The sequence below is a fragment of the Lytechinus pictus genome, chromosome 1, assembly GCF_037042905.1.
Source record: "Lytechinus pictus isolate F3 Inbred chromosome 1, Lp3.0, whole genome shotgun sequence".
Taxonomy (NCBI): Eukaryota; Metazoa; Echinodermata; class Echinoidea; order Temnopleuroida; family Toxopneustidae; genus Lytechinus; species Lytechinus pictus.
In genome coordinates, this window is record NC_087245.1 from 42,500,124 (window position 1) to 42,513,675 (window position 13,552).

Below are 13,552 nucleotides of genomic sequence, written 5' to 3' on the forward strand. Positions count from 1 at the left end.
ATACCAGGCACGACCATGGGGTTTCGAAAAGTACCCTAAACAAGGGAAGCAAGTCTTTTCCAGATTATGAAAATGCATCTTTTAACAATTATTTGGCTTGTGAAACCCTACAAGTATTGGAAATATATCCCTTTTTTTCAGTATTTTAATCATCGTTTTTTACACCTTTATAACGTTACATAGGCCTATACGTAACGTACTTACCCACTCTTTCCCTTTTTACGCGTTGTTGCGCCTGGTATCCACTCTTCAGTGAAAGTGGGCCCCCCGGGCGGCCTCTCGAGCTCTGGGAGGAACCAAATGTGGATTTGGAAAGTCGTCCTAAATAGGATATATCGCTGTTACCATAGTAGCAACCAGAATTTTGCACACGAAACGCAAATTGAATGTTTCCGTTCCAGATGCGAAACGAAAAAAAAATCTCATGTCACACAATTTGCATTGCAGGACAGAGTTTTAAGACCATGACGACGAGCCCAAAAGTCTCTTCTAAAATCAACTAACGTCGTAAATAAGCGTTCGCGTTCTTCCAACGAAAGGTCGGGATTATTACCTGGACGTCTACGTAATTTTAGTTTACATCAATGAACATAGAGGGCAGCAACACAGGGCAGTGTTGCCGCCCTCTTCGTTCGTTGGTTTACATAATGAAAGAAAGGAAATATAACCATTCACCTCTCATAATTTAGTGCAACATTGGCTTTTAAAGGGGGTCAAAGTTATAAATTCAAAGAAAGTCACAGAAGCTGGAGTAGAAAGTGAGCTACAGCCGGGGTAACAATATCCAAGTCCTTTGGAAGCGCATAGAGATATTATTCATAATGTGTTATGCGCTATACAAGAACTGAGTATTTTTATCATTATTATTATTAAAGTAACAACACTTTTATTTAAAAGAAAATAGTGTTAACTTTGAAATAATAGGGCCTAACATTCTGATTAACAGGTTCTGCGACACTACTGAGGCTTACTACAATAACCAGGTCGAGAACGGTCTGGAGTTGCAGTTCCGGTCAGAGTTGCAAGACAGAAAATCTAAGATCGATAGCCTTTCCACTTTGACTCGTACTCTAACTACTTACAGGTAAAGTTCATGCAAGCCCTGCCGTGTTTGCTATTTCCACGGGTGTAAGTTGCCAAAGTCGGCAGGAAGTTAATTTACATTTTTGTAAGATCGTCAGTTGGGACTTTTCGCTTTTACTACGGGGAAACTGTCTACAACGCAACGATTCCTTTGAAAATTTAATTAAAATCACAATGGAGAGCTGAGAGGCTTTTGTCGAAAGTTGGTGGACTGGAACAGCAGATCATCCGAAGATTTGCACCGGACGAAAAAAAACGTGTCGTTGTCCCGGGGGGCCACTTCCATTCACGAGTGGATACCATGCGCGACCATGGGGTCTCGAAAAGCACCCTAAACACGTAATTTCCATATTCTGAAAATGCACCCCTTAATAAGTATTGGCGTGAAACAAAACGATACTCTTGGCAAATATTCCCTGAAATGAACCCCTAAACAAGTACAGCCTACAGGAATGTTTTATTGTTACGGGACCTTCGGTCGTCGGCTTTACCTTATTTGGTTAAGTACGACCCCACCTTCTACACCTCGCGCAAATTGGACTCTAAACACGAAGTGTTGGGGCAAAAAGGACATCCTTTATAAAACATTTTAATTTTGTTTTATCATCCCCGCAAATTCGACCCTAAACACGTAATTGTCCTAGCGAAATAGATACCCTTTTTTCAATATTTTTGTGTTTTTGACACCCTTATCACGTTACGTACGTAACGTGCCCTATCGTAAAAAAGACATCCTTTTTACGTGTTTTTTTGGTCGCGCATGGTATCCACTCGTCAAGAGTCAAGAGAGTCCGCTTCTGTCCCCAACACCAACTTTCGACAAAGGCCTCTCAGGTCTCCATTGTGATTTTTAGTGCATTTTCAAAGGAATTGGTGCTTTGTAGACAGTTTCCCCCGTAGAAAATGCGAAAAGTCCGGATGCAACGTTATATTAATTGTAGCAGAGTAGCCACTACAACAATGGGCGTTGTGCCCTGCGCGCCTGTCACTAGACACATTCAGAGGCCTGGTTCAGAGTGTCCTGGTCTATTCTTTCGGATGGTTACGTTAATGCCGGTTCCTTAGTAAATAATCACAATAGTTTTTTTACACATCTGTAAACACACACTCTCTCACATAACCTCACGCATATAGGCACATCCTTACACGTTTCTATATCATGGCTACCATTGGGCTACCATTCCATGTACTGCATTATGCTCACCCACTGTTCCCTGCATAACATCGAAACATGACTGTAAAAGTTATATCCTTAGTCCCTTTTTTCTTAGTGTCTGTCCAAAGCACGTTACCTTCTGACAACACCACTGTTGGAAGCAAAAAAATCACTGTTTTCTCTTATTAACCTTCTGAATGAACTTTCCTAGCCTTGCATTGAATGTTATTGTAGGCCTATATTTATCTTGGTTTTTTCAAATGTTGAATAAAAAAAATAATGAAATGAAATTGAGATAAGTGATTAATTTTATTGTAATTGCCATTTAAATTACATAATTACCTTTCATTTCTTCCCACGAGATCAGGATAATTTGCTTTTCTGTATTTTTTGTCATCATTGATCATTTTTATCATCATGTTAATATAAATTTATGCTTTTGAACAATTTCTATAATTTTGTCTGTAGTTGATTTGTAATTATATGTGATTAATATATATATTTGATATCATTACATAATAGAAATGAAATAAATGTATCGAATCAGTGTGAACAGAAAGACGAGTCTACTCCGGCAATTGATTGCGAACTTCCGGTGTATCTCGCGCGCTTTATTCGAGTTTTGTTTTTCTACGCACAGTTTGTGGTTAATTTTCAAGGCAAGCGCAAGGGTAATTGGCGGAGCAGATCGATCCGCGAGCCCGGGGGGGGGGGGGGTACTCAGTATATAATGCATAGTGGGTATGTGCCGCGGAGGGGACCCCCATTTTTACACTCAAATTTCCGTTCCAGGGCATAGCATTTTCTTCTTATCGAGAAAAAAAATCAGCTCCAAAGCGTCGCATATTTTTCGTTACGCCGTTCCGGTCGCATTGATCTGCTACAATAAGCTGCAATTTTGGTGAAAAGCGGCCGAGAGCGCTGTCGACCATCGCCTCTGCGCGAGCGCACTCGGCGGCCGTGCCGCCGGGCTAGCTGCATGCACGCTTGCCCGTTCCATAGGGATGCATACAAACTCACACGCTGGCGATCCGTTCCAAGGACCCCCGTTTTTACAAACATTTGTCGTTCCGAAGCCCGTTCCGAGGACCCTCCTTTTTACAATAAGCCCGCTCCAAGGCCCCCGTTTTTTGTCTCGCCCGCGGCACACCCCTACCACTTTTTTGGTCAAGTGCCCCCCCCCCCGGGCCCGCGAGGCAAGTCTGAACCGCGAGCTGGGGTTAAGTGAGAACATGGTATCTAGCTGTTTATAGCTCAGCACATAGATTTTGGATCTAATTAAAAGTAGGAGGCACTTCCTACGAAAGCACAATGGGAACTGTTAATCCTCGTTTGAACTGGTATTACAACTACATTTCCCTGAAAGCTTCGCCCTCGGGACAAATAGCAATTGTCGAACCAACCTCGGATCAAATAATCCCACATTACTTTCTCACAGCCTTATATATTTGCATAATATATAACTTAATTATGATCTTTCTTTTTATTCATGTAAAGGCGAGAGGCGGAAATAGGATGGCAGATTGTTGTCTCACCACCGACCTCTCCGATTTATCAAACCAAGATACTACAATAATGACAGGATCTCCGATACTCAAGAATATGGCGAAGAATCTGGTTTAGTTGGTCACGGCAAGAAACTGAACCCCTGGCTTTCACGGAAATAAAAAAAAATATTTACCTGTGCATGAAGTTTTAAAATTCCCACCGAAATATAGATTCCGCCCCACCAACACCCCCCCACCCATAAAACCACGTTTGAACCTAGAATGCAGCTTCTCCAATACCACACTGTAACCCACTGTCGTGCTCGTGGGGGATGGTACTTGGAGTTCCGCCCGGCAGAGGGGGGGGGGGGGGGGGCAGTCAATGTATTGATGTACACTGCGTGACTAGATTATTTCCAAACACCCCCTAAACGAGTTTTTCTCTGTGTGCAAAAAAACCCTAGACGCTTCATTTACACATTTCGGCCCCTAAACATATTTTCGCTAGAATATAACCCCTAAACAAGTTTTGTCTACTTAATTGCTAAACTATAATTAAGCTTACATAAACAAAACTATATTCATGGGTATTGCATGCCCCAGTGCAGTTTTGGTTAAAATACCACAATCGGGAAGAACCCGAACACTTCAGAAACGAGGAGGAAAAGGCCTCGGGGGAAAAAGCTTGGGGAAAAAAACATACCCTGAATACGTTTGAACCCGGTATTGACCATTGACCAGTTTTTCAAAACCATCCCTTTTTTGAAAATCTGTGTTTTTTATACCATTAACGAGTGCACGCGCAGTTCGCGGGCAAAACTAAAAAACCACGCCTTTAAACGCGTTTTTTGTCACGCATGTGTACAGCAATATATTTGACTCCCCCGGGGGGAGATCCGACATTGATGTTAATGGCCAAATCCGGCCATTACTTTGGTTTGATTTTGAGATATAACAAATTAACAATACTGTGTTAGTAACAAATCAATGAAAATAAATAACATAACATATTGTTAACGATATAATTTAAATGCAGGAGACCGCCATCGAGAGCGATTATAGGCTCGATGGCGGCCTTGTAAACGGGAGGCGTACATATTATGTTTCTACATTGATCAAGTGTGTGGAATGCAGATGCAGGTGCTGTAGGGAGCAATTGAGGTTTTTATTTGAAGAGTGCGATACATAAAATATGAGCAAGTACCGGAATCGGTATAAGATTGCCTTGAGCAATTAACATGGTGAATACGTGCGCTATATACATTTTATAATATATATCTGTAGAGATGTATGGTGATACTCTAACAGTGTTTTTAGGGTTTCATAACTTGAAACTCTAATGTACTTATGGCATAAATACGATTAAATCATTAATACACCCATCAAGACGGGATTTTTTCCATCTTGCCGTGGTGGTATTATACATTTTTTTCATTTCTTGATTATAATTATGTTATGTCTTTCTATAAAACGCATGATTGGGATGTGCCCTATCATACAATCAAATTATTATTGGAATTATTATCATTATTAATATTAGTACTATTATCATCATCATCATTCCTATCATTTATTATTATTGCAGTGTTCTCTGTAGTACTGTGATACTGTTTTGTACGTATTTTTTTAATATAACGTGACTTATTATCCACCGAAATATGGGGCCTGGTTTTAAATGTTTGTCTATGACACGTACAGGATTTATTTCTAAAAATGATAAAAATAAAATATGCAAAATTGGAAATATATATATATACAGAGTATATGACATAAGATGTAAGCATATATTTATATTTACTCAACTAATATCAGTTGTTTATACACGTACTATTATTATACGTCAGATAAACAGATATTCGACACTTAACCATTTTTTACTTCCTTTTTCTGGTGTAGATGGGTTTTGAACAATTACAAGCCGCCATGCCCCAGCTGTATAAAAACTATTGCTTAGATATAGTACATGTATGGGAGAAATTATACAAATGTGAAAAACTATACATGCACGACCAATTAAAATCGGTTTATCTGAAGGTCAATCGGATCGGAGTCGCCCTAGCCACTAACCCGTCTATGTGGTTTAGTGGTTAAGTGCCTACCACTTAACCGCGGCGTTCCAAGGTAGAGTTCGGGTTCGATTCCCGGTAAAGACATTTTTTTCGGCATCACGTTGAATTTTTCCAAAGGGCAGATAGCTCTGGGGAACCTTGATTTAAGCAACGCCTACCATTGTTCTCTTCATTCGTTTCTTTCACAACATATTTAACTACAGTGCGTATCAAAAAAAAAAACGGGACAGATTTGAAAAGTCTATAAAATTTTAGTTTCAAATTATTATGTCCATATTTTGGTGTTAATAGGTGCTCTATAAGGTCTTGTCTTTCAAATGCTATTAAAAAAAATTAGTTTCGTTCATGCTTCAGCGAACACGGGACGTTTTTGTTGGGGGTTCAAAAAGAGGCTTGCGCCAGAATTGCAGAATATGAGTAATATGATGATCAGACTTCTTGCTAATTAGCAGACTTCCTCTTAACCTTTTCATTATCTTTGCCATAATTTTCAAATCATGCAGTCAAAATTCATTTTCAGATCTATTTATTTGCTTGAATTATTCTTTTATTTCTTTTTAATATGCTCTCTGTTAGCTTTGAATATTCCTTCTTCAAGCTAATTTTTTTTTAACCGAATTATAGGAGAGCATGGATTTTTTTTATTCAAATCCTTTCATTATGTTCTACAAAGGTTATGGTGCCTTTTGAACAAAGCCACACAGATGGGCGGGCGCTCGAGTTGCCCCCCCCCCTCAATTAAAAAAATCATGACCAAGATAAAAGTGGACAGGAAATAAAAGGAAAGATAGAAAGTAAAATATATTATTTTCTGAATATTATGTCAAAATCTATCACAAAATTTGATATTGTAATTAAAAAAAGTGGGAATATTTGCGTGCTGACTTCGCTCGCTCACAACTTTTTAATACATTTTACCTGATCTGCCATATCTAGCTCCTTCAAAATTGACTCAATACACCATTGTCATTGAAAGACATGAATCCCTTCCTGTGTTTCCTGTCAAGCAATTAAACTTGGTCAAGGAATTAATGACCCATTGAAAAATAGATTCATGTCTTTTAAAGATACATAACATAATTTGTTTCACATAATAAAACGATTTGAATAATCACAAGTTTTCCCAATTAATAATTCAAATCTTCTTGCTTGGGTTGACAAAAAATCTTCTTTTCTTGTTTTTGTTTGTTTGTTTTATTTTTATTTCTGCGTTCACAATACATTATCATAAATATTTACATTGTTTGTAATATACAAAATAATTCATAATGCATACAATATAAACATAATACATAATTTGAAGGAAAAAAATGTGTGGGCATATACTTCACATTTTGATAATAAAAAAGGAACATTAACAAAATTTAAATGAACGCAGGAGACCGCCATCGTGAGCGGTTAAGCTTGTAATTGATGGCGGCCTCATAAAAAGGGTTCGTGACTATGATTGGTATAATTACTGAACAAGTGGGTGCAATGCAGGTGCAAGTGCGGGTGCAGAAGATAGCTGTAGAATTTATATTTTTTATTTAATTTATAGTGGTAAATGAGGATTAATTTGAAGGTTGGGATGAATAAGATCGAATGATATTTCTTTTAACAGTTGATTTTAAAGAGTATAAAGTGGAACAAGATTTAATATTTTCTGCAAGATTATTCCAAATGTCTGGACCATGATGTCGAATTGATTTTCTCGAATTGATTTTCTCAGTTACTTATGAAGGAAAATTAAAAGGTAAGAGAAGTTTAAATGAAAAAACAAAATAATTCAATTAAATAAATAACTTTGTAAATGAAATTTGACAGCATAATTCGAAAATTGTGGGACAGATAATGAAAAGATCAAGAGGAAGTCTCCTGATTAGCAAGAAGTCTGATCATTGTATTACACACATTCTGCAATTCTGGCGCAAGCCTCTTTTGAACCCCCAATAAAAACGTCCCGTGTTCGCTCAAGCATGAATAAAATTTATTTTTTTAAATTGCATTTCAAAGATAAGACCTTAGAGCATCTATTAACACCAAAATATAGACATCATTATTTGAAACAAAAATTTTATAGACTTTTCAAATCTGTCCCGTTTTTTTATACGCACTGTATAGGAGTAAGCAAAGCACACACACACATCCGCCCACACACCCTCTCACACACACACATAAGAGGCAAAGAGGTAATGCATTATACTCGTTCCAACAGAGTTTATTTCCAAGTCCAAATTTTCGACGTAAATCCCACGTCTTCTTCAGGGATACAATAAAACTGACTGTGAGGTTTATTGTATCCCGGAAGAAGACGTGGGATTTACGTCCAAATTTTAACTTGGAAATAAACTCTGTTGGAACTAGCAAATGCATTTCCTTTTTTATTTCATCTGTTTCCAACACGCGAAATGTAATATCGTTACATATATATATCTATATTTTTGAGTGGTCCACCCTCTACAAGCTTGCTTTTTAGTGGGCCACTCCATTTTTCCAACATATCTTGCATAATATTATTATCAAATTGGAAATATTATCTTCTGTATCAAGTGTATATTTTATATATTTGGTTTATTTGAATATTTATGTCATCTATATTGTCTGATGTTATGTTTTATATATTGTTATCATTGCATTGTAAAATTTGTTGGAAAAATGAATTAATAAATGAATGAATGAATGAATGAATATATATATATATATAATATATAGCTTAAATCAAGATTCCCCAGAGCTATCTGCCCTTTGGAGAAATTGGTGATAAATATATTAATTTTTCTATTTTGAGGCAGTAGTATATATATATATATATATATATATATATATATATATATATATATATATATATATATATATATTACGATATATATATATATATATATTTCTGCCTCAAAATACAAAATTAAAATAGTTAGTTTCCTTTATGTACTTTTTCTTCATTGTAAATGAAAGATATCACTTTATATCATGTATAATATATTTCCCTATTATTAAAAAAATAATAATAATCTAGGTCACAATTTATCATGTTTATGATTTCACTACCACCTCCATCCAGCCTTAATATCCATGGTTTACGACATGTATATCATTCGTTTAATTATACTTCGTATCTATATATATATATATACACATAAACAGAAATTAAAAAAAGGAACAAGTAAAGCTTGTTAGTATACTGAATATAATTTCGTATTGTCTCGTATTATCATTGTAGCAAATTATTTCTATTCAACTCGCGTACACGAACTCTGCAAAGCAACGTTCCACCGCATTGATGCCAAGCTATATAGCTGGTATATAACCCATTACATAAACATGAAAAAAAATATAATTTACTCTTTTGGATTTTATTTATGAAAACGGAGACAATGGCAAAGAAGGTATTTGTACTCACGACCTCACAATTGAGTTTAATGTTCTAACCACTCTACTACGTGACCCTCTGTATTACTATATGTCATATTTATCTTGATTTTTTACTTAACTGAAAAAAAAATTATGAAAATGGATGATGTGAACAACATAAATGAATCTTAAAAATCTTGAAATAATGTGATTCGATTTTGGTGCTTTTGACTCAATTTGATATGTCAACTAAACAGTGGCGTAGCTAGGATTTTTTCCTGGGGGCACTGGGGGTCCTTACTTTTTCAGGGGGGGGGGGAGCACCATTTTTTCCGGTGTGTGTGTACTGGCGGATCCGAATTTCGCCAATAGCTAGGGATGGGGGCCGAAATTATCTTCACCTTTATATTCCCCGATCAGTCACTTCTTAGTTTTATTCTTATAAAACAACATATTAAACATGAAATAATCTCATAAGCCTTATAAAAAGTGCGAGCGCGAAGCGCGAGCGATTTTTTTTTTTACTTTCATGTATTTTGTCCTGAAAATTTGATACTCTGGGCAATGTTATGTGTGATCCTGAACAAGATTCGTATGTAACTAGATGGTTACTGCGAACGGCAAGCGCGAGTAACTGTTACTAACTTTTAGTTACTGTTCTAGCATTATTGAAAAGGGACCTGTTAAGGACTGCTTACAGTTACCTACGAAGACGGTATATATTTCAATAATGCGAGCGCGAAGCGCGAACAATTTTATTTTGACATTCCGACCTAAAAAGTGGTCATTCTATGCACTTTTTCTATTAATAAATGGGATAGGAATGTAACTAAACAAGTGATGCGAGCGGAAGCGCGAGAGAAAATTGATATTTTAGACCTAAAAGCGGGACATGTAAATCATGAATAGGATATAGTTAATTGGGTATCATTTATAATGTGATCGTGAAGCGCGAGCAGATAGTTATTGATATTCTGATGTGAAACTGGATAATTTAAATACATTTTAAATAAAGAACATGCAGGCTATCGCGTATGTTTTAGATTTAGACCTAGAATCTGGGTATTTTGAATACATTTGTTTAATGGAACATTATGGAATACACGTAGACAATAGAAACTTGCCAAATCAAACAATGAGACCACGCAGTGTGAGCTGATATGTAGACCGTAAAACGGATATTTTACAGAGCACTTAAATTTGTAAATGAAAAAAAATTAATGAAAGCTCGATGTCCGAGCTAAAATATGTTTTGTATATTGACATGATATTGAATCTCATTGAACAGGCAATTCTAGCGCACAGCGCAAGCAAAAATTTCATATAGTAACAAAAAAGATTTGTTTTTTCCCCTAACATTATTTCATTCACTTATTTTCCTCTTCTTTTTTTCATCTGTCTTCTTTTCCTTTTTTCTTTTCTTCTTTCTCCCTTTTTTCTCTTTTTTTTTGCTCTGCCATTTTTTCAGGGGGGCACCTGGGGGGCACACCAAATCTCAGGGGGGGGGGGCATATACCCCCAGGCCCCCCATAGATAGGCCACTGCAACTAAAGTGTTTATTGTGTCGTGTGACTGGTCCAAACAAATTAACCGCTAGCAGTGTGTCTGAGAAAAGAGAGTGTTCGCTCCACGGATTTTAAAAAAAAAATGTTTTGTCGAATTCGCTTCTTGACAAAAAATAACCATCCGAGAAGTCTGTCGAAAATTGGTTAACCAAGATAGCTGTTTTGCCCTGGACTCTGGACAAATGACACATTTTCATTTTTTTGGTCAACTCCGAAAGTTAGGACTAATCTGCTGTTCTCGTTCACCAATTTTCGGCAAAGACCTGCCAGCTGTTCATTGTCATTTGACGGTCATATTTCTTCTTGGATCCGTCGTGCGTCGCAGAGCGAAAACTACCTAATATAATGGCATTATACCACCGACTCGATGTGGGTCACACTCTTTATGAGAAAATGTATCTTTAATAATGTTATTGGTGGAGCAGGGGGTGGGTACGGGTACTCAACAATTTTGATAAACGAAGACTCTACCAGAAAACTCTTTAAAGAGGACGTTTGCCCGAACGATACGTTAGTTTAAATGAAATCTAAAAAAAAAACGTTTTGGAAAAATACGGTATCTGTTCAGATCGGAATTTTTTTAAAGAGATATAATTTACTAAATATTGGTCGCTTTTCGATATGACTATTTTTCTGACACTTGCCCTATTAAAGGGTGCGGATTCATGGATGGGATGGTATTAGGGGCCTGCCCCTCAAAAATCGATAGAAAGAAAAACAAGTGGAATGCTTCTGGCGGTCTCACCTGCATCACGCGATCCAATATAGCAGCAGTGCTGATTTTGAAAACTACTATAACTCGCACAAGATGTTCAGTGATACTTGGTTACTCTTATTTCCACGTTTTATGAACTAGACCAATACACTTACAGAGATATGATTGTAATTCAACAAATATTCCCAACGTGGCCAAAGTTCATTGACCTTACATGACCTTTGACCTTGATCATGTGACCTGAAACTCGCACAGGATTTTCAGTGACACTTGATTACTCTTATGTCCAAGTTTCACGAGTCAGATCCATAAACTTTCAAAGTTATGATGGTAATTCAACAGATACCCCCATTATGGCCAAAGTTCATTGACCTTTGACCTTGGTCATGTGACCTAAAATGCGCACAAGATGTTCAGTGATACTTGATTACTCTTATGTCCAAGTTTTATGAACTAGACCAACACACTTTCAAAGTTATGATGGTAATTCAACAAATACCCCCAATTTGGCCAAAGTTCATTGACCCTAAATGACCTTTGACCTTAATCATGTGACCTGAAACTTGCACAGGATGTTTAGTAATACTTGATTACTATTATGTCCAAGTCTCATGAATCAGATCCATTAACTTTCAAAGTTATGATGGTAATTCAACAGATACCCCCAATTTGGCCAAAGTTCATTGACCCTAAATGACCTTTGACCTTGGTCATGTGACGTGAAACTCATGCAGGATGTTCAGTGATACTTATGTATAAGTTTCATGAACTAGGTCCATATATTTTAAAAGTTATGATGACATTTCAAAAACTTAACCTTAGGTTAAGATTTTGATGTTGATTCCCCCAACATGGTCTAAATTCATTGACCCTAAATGACCTTTGACCTTGGTCATGTGACATGAAACTCAGGCAGAATGTTCAGTAATACTTGATTAACCTTATGGCCAAGTTTCATGAACTAGGTCCATATACTTTCAAGGTTATGCTGTCATTTCAAAAACTTAACCTCAAGTTAAGATTTGGTGTTGACGCCGCCGCCGTCGGAAAAGCGGCGCCTATAGTCTCACTCTGCTATGCAGGTGAGACAACAAACTGGAGGAGGGGAGAAAGAAAGAGATGGAAAACAAATTGAAAAGGAGAGGGGCTAAGGGGAACGTAACACACAGAGAGAAAATAGGATATTAAATTATTAATGCCCCTACTTCCATTTGCGGCGGAAGCCAAACAATTTAAGGGGGGTCCACCTGAAATTTGGTGATGGACACACGTAAAAAAAAATTTGACAAGCAAAAAAAAAAAAAAAAAAAAAAAAGGTCATCAACTAAAAATTTAGGGGGGACCGTCCCCCCCCACCTCAAATTTAGGGGGGACCTGTCCTTCCCCCCCCCCCCCCCCCCCGCTTCCACCGCCTATGCCTTCTTCGACAGAAGATACATATTTTCGTAAGTAAAGGAAAATCTCCTTTTATCTTCATCAAACTAGAAAATACTGAAAACCCATAAGATTTCTGAACTTTTAAGTTAATATGATGTTTGCAAAATGATGAATAAAACATGTTGCAACATGAGGAATGGATTTGTTTAACCAACAAATATATAAATATATAGTAATCGTTAATGTATAAGAAAAAAATGTTATAAAAGTTTATAAGACATGAATATGTATTAAAGAAAGAAATTGACAAATGGTACAAGAATATATATAGATATCTATATATATTCCTATTTATATATATTATATCAAGACAAAATTTGAAGGCAGATTTACATTGTTTGAATGGCTTATAAAATAACAATTCTGCGCTCACTTTATTTTCACAATATAATGTAAAGCTAATTGCTTCGAATGTACCGACATTTTTTTTTCATGCATCATTACCTGCAGTTGCCTCAGAAATTATGTTCAAAGTTCCAAAGTCTGAACCCTTGTAAACCTTTACTTAACGGATAAATATCAATAGAAGAACAATAACATCGCTAAACCCGTTTAGCCTATATTGGTAGACCTTAATGTATTGTTTGTGAAACCTGTCCGAAGAATAGGGACTATCCTCGACATCCATCACTCCGTGGTTTGTGTGTGTATGTAAATTTGTTCAGGCGTCTCCGCACCATGGTAACCGCTATGCCGGCTTCGTTGACACC

At 36.8% G+C, this 13,552-nt stretch overlaps 1 protein-coding gene across 1 annotated transcript in view; it reads left to right on the forward strand.

The window, feature by feature from the left end:
- LOC129267577 (transmembrane GTPase Marf-like) overlaps positions 1 to 5,444 on the forward strand; it is a 29,820-nt gene extending 24,376 nt beyond the window's left edge. Inside the window, exons 14-15 of the mRNA XM_064103392.1 lie at positions 947 to 1,084; positions 3,737 to 5,444. Coding sequence (XP_063959462.1) covers positions 947 to 1,084; positions 3,737 to 3,815 — 217 coding nt within the window. The 3' untranslated portion in view covers positions 3,816 to 5,444. The remainder of the gene's footprint in view (positions 1 to 946; positions 1,085 to 3,736) is intronic.
- The last annotated feature ends 8,108 nt before the right edge of the window (positions 5,445 to 13,552 follow it).